At 43.8% G+C, this 13,090-nt stretch overlaps 1 protein-coding gene across 1 annotated transcript; it reads left to right on the top strand.

The window, feature by feature from the left end:
- Positions 1 to 156: 156 nt before the first annotated feature.
- cmya5 (cardiomyopathy associated 5) lies at positions 157 to 12,630 on the top strand. Its single transcript, XM_076098819.1, has 14 exons — positions 157 to 1,257; positions 2,157 to 2,799; positions 3,003 to 5,906; positions 8,562 to 8,657; positions 8,800 to 9,018; positions 9,121 to 9,143; positions 9,303 to 9,427; positions 9,543 to 9,677; positions 9,972 to 10,118; positions 10,276 to 10,423; positions 10,672 to 10,805; positions 10,928 to 11,027; positions 11,101 to 11,277; positions 11,372 to 12,630. Exons 1-14 carry the CDS (start codon positions 1,151 to 1,153, stop codon positions 11,622 to 11,624), a joined length of 5,211 nt encoding a protein of 1,736 aa, XP_075954934.1. The 5' UTR covers positions 157 to 1,150; the 3' UTR covers positions 11,625 to 12,630.
- Positions 12,631 to 13,090: the final 460 nt, after the last annotated feature.

The raw sequence follows: 13,090 nt of genomic DNA, 5'->3' as shown, positions 1-13,090 counted from the left end.
TTTTTTTTTTTCCTTTTATATTTTTGAGCTATATGCAAAGCCTGCTAAATTCTTGGCTATTCTAATACAAGTTCCAAAACCATCATTGCAGCTGTTCATATTCAGATATGTTGACTTTGGTGGCATCTTTATTTCATGTTTTAATATATTCAGGGGTATGGGAGGCAACAAGACTTAAGAATAAACACTGGCTAATCTATCACACTATTATATTTGATACCCTCGCAGTTAAGAATCACAATCAGAGATTTCATCCACAGGAACTAAATGCTTAACCTAGAACACACTTTGACCATAAGCACAAATACGATCCTATAGACCTGGTCCACTCCACCTAGTCCATCTAATATTTTAATGTCAGGTGTCATTTTGTTTTCTCAAGGTAATGCAGTTCATCAGCCATCATCAGGATCTCTTACATCATTCACTACGCTATAAGTGCTTGTGATTCACAGGCCTTAAAAAAAAAGATAAAACTAAAAGTCGCTCCTGGAAAAACGCACCTTTTTTTAAAGTGTTCTCTGCAGCCTCCTCTGGCAACTCTTGTGTTGATTAGTTTTTGTTACGTGGTTCGACACCTAATTACACAAACTTTTATGACTTCTGCATAGTGCCAGTGCTGCTAGGGGATAGATGCCTTACAAGACGTGTGTGTGTGAGTGGCCCCGTTTAGTGTTGCCACTGGTAGCAGGGCCAAAGGGGTTACTGTTTCAGCACATGGCCTATATTTAACTAAGCAAGGGGGTTTTTGATCTTAAAGTCACACTGGCTCATTCAGCTATAGCCACTGGCACGGACCACCTTAAGGATGATTTTTTTTCCTTTCCTAAATCTATAACAATCTTTTTATGACACATTCAACATCTAACAACTTCTTAGTTGAAGTACACAAAAAGCAAACTCTAGACCCAGTGAGACCTGCCGACTCTCACTGCTCCTCTCTCTAGCTCTACTCCCCTCTTTTCATTCCCCACTCAGTCTATTTCTGTCCCTGGCTGAGTCAGATGGACGCTCCCAACTTAGAATGACACAAACAGGCACACAACTCTTTTTCGAAATCGGAGTGGCTGAAAACACCTAGAGGACTCTAAAATACACAGAAAAACAACATTGGGGACTACAAAGGGAAGAGCTGGAGGATACAAGCAAGATGGAGGAGTTTGAGAGTCTGGACTCGGAGGTGACAGATTTACAGAGTGAGGCTTCAGAGGCCATCAGCCAGGACGATGACGACGAGGTGGAAGAACTGCAAAACAGGTCATTTACATACTTGAGCTGGCTTACAAGCAGAATAACCTCAGATGTAGCTCACTTTTATCTTTGTGTAAAGTGGTGTCTTTTCTGCTTGGAGATCTTACCATGAAATATATTGACGGAGTCGTGAGAAACTACTTGTTTACTTAAGTCAAACGCATTTTGCTTTAAAGACTGAATAGAGAAGTCGTACATCTGGAGAGCGTGACTGGACCAGTGCATCCAAGTGACACAAAGTTCATTTATTATATTACATGACCATCTGTCAGGAATTGTCAGATAGGCAGTGCAGACAGCTCTATTCTAATATTTGAATTAATTCACCGAATCATCCATCTCATTTATCATGTCTCATACTTGGTGCTCTAGTTTTCCTTGCCATGTCATAAATAGTAGAAGACACTGATATGTTGGATGCATCTGGGAAGGCCAGGCATCTCTTCTCTAGTGACATGAATGACGCTTTGGGACGTCACCTTGCTGTAACCCTGCAGGGCTTGAGCTGTATTGATAGCAGGTGAGTCAGCTCAGAGAACATTTGATCATTATTTTTTCAGCTCATCACTCACATTGGCAGCCTAGCACCAGGTCTGGTCTAACGCCGGAGATCTACACGTCTCAAGTGATCATCTTGAGAGTGGATCAGCGGGTGTTATCGTGTTTTAAGCTTAGATTTGCTAAGTCGCAAAACATGAATTGGTGGTGGTGGTGGTTTCCATGCTGGCACATCTTGCACAGATATGTTTTGATTTGATTAATTGGTTTGTTCTCTGCTTGCATGCCGTGAGCTGTGCCAAAAGGAGCTCCTCTTGCAGACTGTTTAGTCATGCCCTCTCTCTTCTCGGGAACTGCACAAACAGCCTGCTTTCCTTCTTCTAACCATCCATTTCTCGCTCTTCCAGTCTGCGAGAGGTTGTCCAGGACCAGTCTGTGAAGCCTAAGTTCCAGTGCCTGATAGTGGATCCATCGTTCTCCATGGTAACTGTTCAGAGCGAGGACAGTGGTATTGTTTGGGAGACGGCCTCTAGCCGCTGCTCTACCCCTTGGGCCTCTGAAACCAGCTCCATCTCTGAAGCCTACAGCATGGATGGCTCTGGAGCTGCAGGAAAGATCACCATCATCTTTGATGAGGAAAAAATAGTCCGTAGGAGGATGAGGTCTGGAAGGAGCAGCAGGCTCGGGGACAGGCTGAGCCGACCTGGTAGTTCAAGATCAGCTTCAGCCCTGGGAGTAGAGAGACCTGAGATGGCGGAGATTTCTCTTCCCAATGTCAAACAGGAGAAAACCAACACAGAGCCAGACTTGGAGGAAATCAAAAACAAAGATCAGCAGCTGTTTAGTTTGATTTCCGAGGGTTATGAGATTCTCAACATCAGAGTCCCCTCCAAACTTCCCACTGTGGACGAGGAAGAGAGCACAGAGTTGCAGGACAATTTGTCTTATTTGGACCAGACTCCGAAGATCAGGTCCCAAAACAGAAAAGACTGGACACTGCAAGAAAATCATGCCCTGCCACAGGAGGGGGAATTACTGGATCACCAAGAGGTATTTATTAATTTCTCTATACAATGAGTAGTTTCAATAATTAGGCATTTCATTTCAAACACTTTCTAACACTAGTTTTGGATTAATTTGGTATTTTCTGCCATCCACAAGAAATTACTAAAATATTAATTTGTCTAGTAGAATGCTGTTTTAAACACTTAATTGTCCTCTAGATTGACTTGCTGATTGTGATCTTTCCTCAGTCGTCAAAGCAAGACTCCTCTCAGCCATCAGCGGACACACAGCTCAGACACACACCCACTCAGAAAGAGAGCACTGGCGACATAGACTACTTTGAAAAGTTTACCTTGGTTGATGTGGCGGTTCCTGGAGAACAAGCTCCAGAGCTGCAGGAGGAAGCAGAACAGCCACAGGCGAAGCCCACAGTTGAGGAGCAAAAGCCAGCTAAGGAGGCCACCACAGACAGCCCCTCTGCATCAGAAGACTCCTTTGTCTTTGTTACGGATGTGGAGATAATGGGGGAACACCTTGATGAGGTCTTCTACGGAGAAGGAGCTCCTGCTGATGCATTGCAGCAGAGAGAAGATGATGAGGCGGAGAGTGTGATGAGAAGGAGACGAGTGAGCCACAGATCTTTAAAGGAGAATGGTTCAGTGTTGTTTGGGGGTGAAGACACCGTCCTCACACCCATTTTTCTCTCGCCTGGACCCCCTAAGATCATTGACCAGATCCTGCTGGATGAGCCTACTGCCATGTCCTTCATGTACTCAGACCTTTACGAAGATGCTGTAGGCGAGAGGAGGAAGAGCGACGAGGAACACTCTGAGGCAGAGAGCGTGGCATCTGAGAAGACTTATAAGAGACGTTTTTCAGATTCAGAGGAGGCAGACGGGTACCTGGAGAAGTTTATTTTGAAGGATGAAACTCCCACAGTGGAAGTTCTACCAGAGTCAGTGGAGGAGGAGAGGGAGGGGAGGATGATGTGGTTGCAGAGTGAGTTTGACATGACAGGATGTCTAACAAGAGTGGTCATAGAAGAAGACGAGGACAAGACAAAGACAGAGGAACCAAAGACACAAGAGGTCGGTGTTGGAGATGGGAGCGAAGATTTACAATCAGCCACATTTAAAGGTAAAAGAGAAATAATTACTGCGACAAAAAAGGAGATGAAAGACATACAAGTCACCATGGTGACTGAAGAGCAGGCTGTCAGAGAGGCCTCCGACGAATCAATTCAGGTGTCCAAACTGAGAGAGGACCAGATGGAGGATCAGGAGGTAAAGAGAGATCAGACTGAGCCGCCTGAGAGCAGCATTGATAAACCACTAACTGAAACTCAGCAGGTAGACAGTAAAGTAGACAAAACAGAGGAGAGTGAGGAGCATCAGAGAGAAGTGCCAGCAGAAACAACTAGTATTATTGAAACTGAGCAGCCATGTGAGACACAAAAAGTGGTGGAAAAAACATCTCAGGTGGTTTTAAATGCCGCAGAGGAGACAGCTGTGGTAGCACCTGTAAGCAGTGACGCGCCTCACCTCATCACTGAGATGAGTTTGTCTGAGGTGGCAGCTACTGACACTAAGATGACGGCTGATAATGAGAAAGACTTAACCGAGGCCATAGCAGAGGCCTCAGCTGAAGTGAAAGAGACTGAAAGACAGGAAATGCTCACCTCTAGTGAAATAGAGACATCCGCTGAAACATCTCTGTGTGAGAAAAAAGAAGCAGCAGAAGTTGTTCCTGGGGATGGTGCACCTGTTGAGGTCATCACTGACTGTGATTCTGCAGTACATGCGTTAGTGGAGGTGATTGAAAAAGCAGTGGCTGAAAAAGAGATCCAAACTAAAGTTCAGATTGATCTTCAGGGGGCAATAAGTGTTGAGACAACAGATGCTCAAACAGCTGAAGGAGAGGAAAAACATGGCGTTCTAACAGAGGAAACTGCAGTTGAGAGAAAGTCGCCTGAATTCATTACTGAAGGTGAACAAGAGTCAGAAGTTAAAGCAGAGATCTCAAGTGAAGTAACCGAACCTGTGATGTCAGATGAAGTAAAAAAAGATTCAGATAAAACAAGTATTGAATCCACGCAGCATCAACAGGAGTCAGTAACCGACAGTGAGCTGATAACTGAAGCCAAAGATAAAACACCCGCAGAGGACACTGGGACTGTTACTCAGGGGATGGTGAATGTGGGTGATGAGTTAATCATCCTTGTCCCCAAAGGACAAGCTGTAGAGATGGACTTAGAGATCGGTCAGTTATCAGAGAAGACTTCAAGTGATGCAGTAGCTCTCTCTGACCCTGACAGCACATGTGGACGTCTCATAGCACCTGAAACCCCGACAACATGCCCAGAGACTCTTCAGGCACCGAATGAAGAAACGATGACAGAGCCTCAACTAGAAGTAAAACCAGACGTAGTTCTGGAGGAAGACGCACTACCAAGAAACGAGTTAGACAGTAGGTACACTCCTCCAGCACCTGTGGAGGAGGCCTACACAGATGAGCAGAAGATGAAGAGGGACTTTGAGGAAGACGAGGGCGCATTTTCCCCTCTGAGGAGCTTTACTCCCCATGAGGATTTGTCAGGGCTACACAACGAGGATATTAAGTCAGGAGCAGCAAACGTAGAACAAAAGGCAGAGATTCACAAGGTGGACGATGCCCCAGAAACAAGCATTGTTACAGAGCATTCAAGTACAGAGATTGATCTGCACAGAGAGGATGTAGAACAAAAGATGGCGCAAGACGAGGCAGTTGCAGAGGCTCCAGAGGTGACTATTGACGAGCTTGAATATGAGGTAATATACAAACAAGATGCCAAAGAGATGCCGGAACCTGAAACACAGAGAAATGCAGCGGAACCAAAGCCTGAGTCTGGCCAGGAGAGAGATGAGAGGATGGAGATGGAGGAGGAGGAGGAGGAGAAAGTCTTTGATCTGTCCCCAGATGATGAGTTCATAGAGGCTGACTATGAGATTATCGATGCAGAGGAAGAGAGTCAGGCTCGACTGGCTGCTGAGCTGCAGCAGATGCACAGGTTCTGTATCACCTGTGGACGTCTGCTGTCAGAGGACGACTGTGTGTCTGGAGAGCATCACAGCCACGAGGTTACTGCTGTGGACCAAGCCTACGAGGAAATGAAGGTAATGTACTGGGTGAATGGGAAGTTGGGAACGCATATTAAAATTAGCTTTGGAGTTAAAATTAAAATGGGATCTTCCGCATTATAAAGCCCAAAGAGCATGCGCACTAGCTTTTTCTTTAACCCCGCCTCCCAGCCCTCGGTCCAGCCTCCTTCTCGGACTCATTCTCATGAAGGGAGGAAGCAAAATAACTTGAACAATTTACAACTTTTAGGACCCAATGATTCAAATAAGAGCTATTCAAGTATTTGATCCGCTGATTAACAGATGTCTGTTTCCAAATGTAAGTCTATGCTTAGTAAACATGCACAGTTTTAGTAAAAAGATCAATGAATATTACATATGGGACAAGTATTGAAGGGTGTAGCAAAATGTTAATAGATTTAAAGTACTAACATTTTGAGAGCAAATAAACACATTTCCCAAAATGTTGCAAGTATTCCTTTTTAGATCAGATGACATGTTTGTTTTTTTCCGTTTTGTATGTGACCTCAGATGTCTAACAGCGTCTCCCAGATGTTTCATCATCTGAGCAGTCTCCCGCTGCAACAACGCAGCAGCGTTTCTCATTTCTGATGGCAAGCTGTAATCAAATAGCAGTTCATCATCATACAATTTACCAGCTTTATTACAACACACGGTTATGATCACACACACTTTACTGGCATTAGTTTGAGTCATCATATCATAAAGTGCTCCTAAATTAGGCCTTTATAACTTTTCCGTTCATGCTGGCAGGCTGAATGCTGCAGGCTGCCATCAGGCTGAAGCCAAGCACATTGAACTGGTGTGATGTAATGCTCCGCTTTGATCAGTGAAAAGGTCCACTGTGACATCATCAAGTGGAGACTGATATGTGATCTGCTCACACATTGTTCTCCCTCGCTGTCCCCATCAGTCAGTACAGGGTCAGCCAGCTGCTTTTTCAATCTGAATTAATGTCACAGCACCTCCTAACAATTTAAAATACATATCTTTGTTGTCTTTTACTTGCAGTTTTCTAAAATCCAGCCCACTTTTTAACCTGAAGGCTCATGCCTTAGACACTTCATTTACAGGAGACCATTTCATGTTTTTCTGTAATCTGTGATGATACGTTAGACAACATGGGTGAAGTGACACGTGTTTGATGAACAATTATAGTAAAGAATCTCACATCGAAATCAAACAAAGAATGATCAAATGTAATTTTCAGATTATGCTTGAACCAGGTCTTGTACATGTATGTTGTATTTATGTGAAATTGTGACAGCTCTACTGTAATTTAGACAAAGATTAAAGGTATAATACAAGTTTTACTTCAGCATTGAGAAGTGCTGTCTATTCAGATACTCGGCAGAGAGGGGAAATCGGTCCCAGTTTACCAAAAGAACTTTGCAAAACTTGGTCTAAATAATAACAAAAGAGAGGAACTTCCATCTCCTGTTTACTTTGACCAAAGAGATCCATCAAATTCCCTTAATAAAAATCATATTTCAGATAAATGTTGGTTAAGGGTGAAGACTAAGTTCGGTAAAGTTTTAGTCTGTCTTATTACAATATTACCATGCATATGTACATTTTAGGAGTTATTCTGTACTGTAAATGTCTGTTCTGGAGTAATGTAGAACATGATTAGTTACAACAAATAGCTCTTTCAATATATATATTTCAATATCAACTTATACACAGGTGGAGCAATATTGCTCCACCTGTGTATAAGTATAATGTCAGCAACAAATCCCCTTCTGTCCAAATCGACAGACGAGATCTCTGCAGACTGTGCATACAACTGAATACAAGTAAATATACACAACTGCCTTTCTCGGTGTGGCCTCACAAAAATGAACCACGACAGAGTAGAACTCAGACAATTAAAGAAAAATGATCGACAATAAAGTAAAACGAGCTATCGACACATATTCTGGTTTCAACAGCAGTGTGAAACGTAATCAAAGCAGACAACGTGGTAACGTAAACACAAACTCCACAGCGGCTGCAGGAACTCTTAATGCAGCAAATAGCAAAAAAGTGTTCAGCATGGTTTTCACACACTGCGAAGCGCGCGCGCACACGTAGTTGCCGCAAAGAAGTGTCTGTTGTCGTTCTCGTCAACCGTTGTGTTGTTGCACTCACCTGTCTGAACTGCACCGCGAAGTCCTCCACATTCTCCCCCAGGTTCAACTTCTCTTCTCGTTCATTCGTAACTTAACCAGTCTGAGCTGAATGAGGCTCAACCCTCACACAGGGATTAACGGTCTCAAACAGCCACGTGTTTAGCATGTTAGCCAGGCCCAGCATGCCCCCATCAATTTAGCATGCGCACCTTACGACAGGTGTAACATTTATTAACTATGCCGAGGTGTGATAATGCCAATTATAACCACACCCCATGTGCAATTCCTTGTGATTGTGCCTCGAGGGGCCCCAGCACGTGAACGCGAACATGTGTAACAATCATTTCCGGAGTGTCTCCACTCTGGACGGAGCTCTGCCCTCCTGAGGCCTCAGAGACACCTGCAGCTTGTTCTCTGGTGCAGCTGCTGATTCATCTCTTTTTTTCTCTGTTCTATTCCCAAAGTAAAAACGACTTTGTTACAGTAACGAGAGTGAATGTAATGCGTTACTTCCAGACCAGAATTTTACCTGCACGTGTCATTTTTTTTAATTTATCAGGAGAAGCTGGGTGACTGGATCTCAGAGCTTCAGGGGAGGTCAGAGAACATCGAGGACCTGGTGTCTGAGATCGAACTGGCCTACAACTCTGTAGAGGTAAAAACTGTTTACATATTTAATACTTTCTCTTTTTAATATTTGCCATTAGATCAGTTTATAAAGCATTACATGACAAGATGCACACTGTTACATTTGTAAATATAATATCTCTGTTTTCCTTCCCTCTACTCTCGACCAGGACCAGTGCGTGGAGAGCGAGGCAGCGATGCAGGCGCAGAATGAGGAGATGATGGCTCTGGTGATGGAGCAGTACAACGACATGTCTGTCAGCATGGAAGAGGAGAAGAAGGCCAAACTGGAGCAGCTATATGACCAGATTGTCGCCTTCCAGGAGAGCATCGACACCGCCAAGGCCACTCTGGAGACCACGGCCAGAGAGGCCGAGACTGACGCACGGGTGAGTGTTGGGGATTATTGATCAGTGGTTTCGTATGCAGCCAATAATCAGGGTTTATGTCAAATTTCTGATGAATTCCTTTTCAATCTGTTCTCCCACTAGTCACCTGAAGACATTAATGCAAGGTAACGTGATTTCAGTGAATGGAGTGTGAGCCAGTGTGGTTTTCTAATACAGTTTGCTGCTTGACCTGCAGAGCTACCTAAACTCTGCTCAGTACATACCTTTTTTGACACTGACCTGTGGTTGCGGCCAAAGGCTAAAGGCTGTGTATGTGTGGTCAGTCTCAAGGCAGCTCTGGACTCAGCCATGTCACTGGAGCTGGGGCCCAAGGGACTACTGGTGTTCGAGGACTACGCCAGGGGCAACACTTCTAGCCCTCACCTCGCACAGCGCAAGGGAATCCCAGGTAGCTCTGATATAAACATATCTTTGCAGATTCACCTGATATCTACAAGAAGTCTTGTGCCATGTGCATATATATGTAGCAGTTAATCGTGTATGTCTCCTGGTCTGTGCCTCAGTGCCTCAGAGGCCTACGCTGCAGCCTCAGGAGCCAGGCTCAGCCACCAGCACCAGTGTCACTGTTTACTGGATGGTCAACCCTGGAGATATCATAGACTGCTTCCAAGTTTACTGCATGGAGGATCCACAGGGAGGTAAATACGTTCAGGATGGTGTTACAGCTGGAAAATGGTGGCCAAAGTGCTCCCATCCTATTTTTAATCCCCATCTACTTCAGGTAAATTGACAGAAATTAAGTTTAATGGATAATTTAATTTTAAATTGAAAATTCTTATTTTTGTTTATTTAGAATAGGTATTTTTGTACAAATATACATTCTATATTATCTTGTAGTATTTATAATAGGTATAGCTTTTGTTGATGTGACGTTTGTGATTTACTAAATGCATACAAACAGTGCATGTGCTGTGGCTGCTTGCTGTCCACAGCTGTGTCAGAGGAGTACCGTGTGACAGTGAAGGAGAGCTATTGTGCCCTGGAGGAGCTGGAGCCTGACAAGACCTACAAGGTGTGGGTGATGGCTGTCAACTACACAGGCTGCTCTCTGCCCAGCGAGAGACTCTCCTTCAGAACTGGTCAGTCCCCACAACGAAACGACAACTTTGTCTGACAATGGAAAGCATCATTGTATTCTTTACTGGTATTTTGAAGCGAGTTTAGATCGGTCATTTTTGTTACATTACAACATCTACATTTTTGTTATTGACCTGACTTGTTCTCTCTTTGTGGCAGCTCCGTCAGTGCCAGTGATAGAAACGGAGCGCTGTACTGTCATGTGGGATTCAGCTACACTGCGGTGGAGCTCAGCAAATCTGACTCCTGAACAGAGTTACACCCTGGAGTACTGCCGCCAGTATGAACTAGAGGGAGAGGGGCTCAGGTGAGTGTTTGTTTTAACCAGATAGGGACACATATAGAAAAGTGCAGTCATTAAACATCATAGGAAATCCTGTAAATTTGGTTTAAAACAAAGTAAAAATGATCTGACATAAAAATACAAAGACATAATCATACTTCTTGCCCAAACTAGCTGGACAAAAAATCTACAGTAAAGTATTTTATAAACTAAGGTTTATTCGTTTAATCTAAACGTGTGCATGTTTGTGGGTGTGTGTGACGTACTCCTAGGTCCATCTCAGGTATCAGAAGCTGCGAGCAGAGGGTTCTCCTGCAGCCCAATGAAAACTATCTGTTTTACATCAAAGCTGTGAATGAGTCTGGAGCCAGCGAACAGAGCGAGGCTGCCCTCATCTCCACCAAAGGTAACAGAACACTCACTTAAACTGTGTTTGTACTTCCATTTGTGTGTAACATTACACAAATACAACACAAACACAATCGACACATTTACACATCATTTTCTCTTACCGGTAACTGTTTTCAGGGACGAGGTTCCACCTGCTGAAAGCCTCAGCTCACCCTGCTCTGGAGCTGTCTGTGGACCAGACCACCCTGCACTACGACACACCATCAACAGACAAACAGTGAGTTTCAGTCAGCTCCAACCACTTAAGCTTTTAAAGAATATTTGTAAACCAGAGTTTGTATGTATTCTAGGTGTCCATCCATCCTGGGTGAGCTGTTGCCGGCACAAGGACATTACTACTGGGAGACCCTCGTGTCAGCAAGCACGGCTTACAGGCTTGGAGTGGCTTACGACACAGCCAATAGAAACAGCCCACTGGGTGAAAACAAGCTGTCATGGTGTTTGCAGTGCATCCCTACACCATCAGGGTATGCATAACCCCTCCCCCACACCCCCTTTACAGTACTTCCCTTCACTATTCTGGTCTAAACCCTCCTTTCTTTGCTCTCTTTGTCTGTCCAGCTGCAGGTATCAGCTGCTCCACAGTGACATTCAGTCCAGTGTGTTTGTGATTGAGGTGCCTGAGCGAGTTGGTACTCTCCTGGATTACCAGCTCGGTCGCTTGTCTTTCTACAATGCCCAAAGCGGTCAGCTGTTGGGCACTTTCTGCCAGCGCTTCACCCAGCCGTGCCACCCTGCTCTGGCCCTGGAGATGCCGGGCAGCCTGGAGGTCAGCATGGTGCTGGAGGTGCCGGAGTTTACCAAAGACAGCTAGCTCTACTATCGGCCTCGCACACTCAGGAGTTTACAGTTCATGTTGGACTTCATTGGATTTGAATGATCTTAATGTATAATGATTAAAATGACTTACTGCCTTACTGAGAAAACTGAAGATAAGACAATACATAAAATACAGAAACAGATATCCCACAGTAAAAGCAGAGGACATATTTCTACATACATGCCATTCTTCTATGGGTTTGTGTGTTTATGTTAGATCAAACCTAATCAATAGTGCAATTATTCTCTAATTAACAGGAAATCAATTCAACGTTGATCTCTTTTGTTAACAGCAATGTCTTGTCTAATATCTTATCTAAAATGTTTTGTAAATACCCAAAAACAAAGGCAGTGAACATGAATGATGACGGTGTGAAATACTGGATTGAAATTTAGTGCCTTCAATTTGTTTCACAGGTGAGTGTCTTGTATTGTATTTTGCCACGGGAGAGGTGAAATGTTGTGGGTATAACACATGCTGATGGGATTGTTTTCTACTGTTTTGTAAATGTTCTTTGATTTACTCTTTCTTTAAACCCTTACTTATAGGTACTGTGAGGTGAGTAAAGGGTCTGACTGCATACTTAAGTCGAACACTGAATCATTACTGAGACAAACAATAGTTAAAGCCCTTTGGCGACAGAGTTTATAGTGCCGAGAAACTTTTAAACTGTATTTCATATTGTGGATTTGTGTAAATAACCTTTGTAAACAGATGTGATCTCATCTATATTTTGTTATGTGCCACAGCAGCAAGTGGAGATGAATTGTTTTCTTTTCTTTGTCTTGTAAACTGATTTTAACATCTGAGCTGAATGAACATATTTATTTTTCTATTTGCTCAACTGGACTGATTGTTTCTAGCTTTCTGACGTACATTCACCACTAGAGGGCCTCAGCGCTCCATTAGCTGTAATATTGGCTCAAAATACATTTCTGCCACCAATCCTGAATACTTCTGCTGAATCTATCATGCAATTAAACGTCCAGATTGCTTTTGATGACTTACAGCTACTGTAGTGGGAGCCATACACCTCGCTGACAAAGCTACATGGTTCATGTCATTTCTCAAATATTGCTAAACTATTTTTCCAGGCAATCCTACTGTTTCCCCTCATCTCTGACACCTTTCCTCATTTCTGGGGAAACGGAGCGGAGGGGAGTGAAATGAAGAAGAGGGGTGTGGGGGCAAACACATGCAGACTGTCCGGGAACAGCTGCTGGCTTCCATGTGATCCGTTGGACTGCTCAGCTGGAAGCTGAAGGACAGCTCTTTGAGAAGGGACAGCTTCATTTTACTGGGACTGATAACACTGGATTATGAAGAACATTTTTTATTGTAGCTGAACTCAGGGAGCAGAGAGTTAAGACCCAGTCTCAGTGCTGCAAACTCTTTTTTTTTACTCAATTAGATTTACTTTTCAAACTCAGAAGAACAGAATGGCAATAGTGTCGTTTAAT

Source organism: Anarhichas minor, unplaced genomic scaffold (genome assembly GCF_050575085.1).
Source record: "Anarhichas minor isolate MPS153535 unplaced genomic scaffold, ASM5057508v1 ptg000025l, whole genome shotgun sequence".
NCBI lineage: Eukaryota > Metazoa > Chordata > Actinopteri > Perciformes > Anarhichadidae > Anarhichas > Anarhichas minor.
The sequence above is the reverse complement of the archived record's forward strand: the minus strand, read 5'-3'. Positions and strand labels throughout refer to the sequence as shown.

What these genes read in the sequence shown, in the direction of transcription:
- cmya5 (XM_076098819.1), top strand. Translation starts at nt 1,151, where the DNA reads ATGGAGGAGTTTGAGAGTCTGGACTCGGAGGTGACAGATTTACAGAGT. An exon ending in AATTACTGGATCACCAAGAG is followed by an intron (nt 2,800 to 3,002) that starts GTATTTATTAAT and finishes ATCTTTCCTCAG; the next exon opens with TCGTCAAAGCAAGACTCCTC. An exon ending in TGCCCTCATCTCCACCAAAG is followed by an intron (nt 10,806 to 10,927) that starts GTAACAGAACAC and finishes AACTGTTTTCAG; the next exon opens with GGACGAGGTTCCACCTGCTG.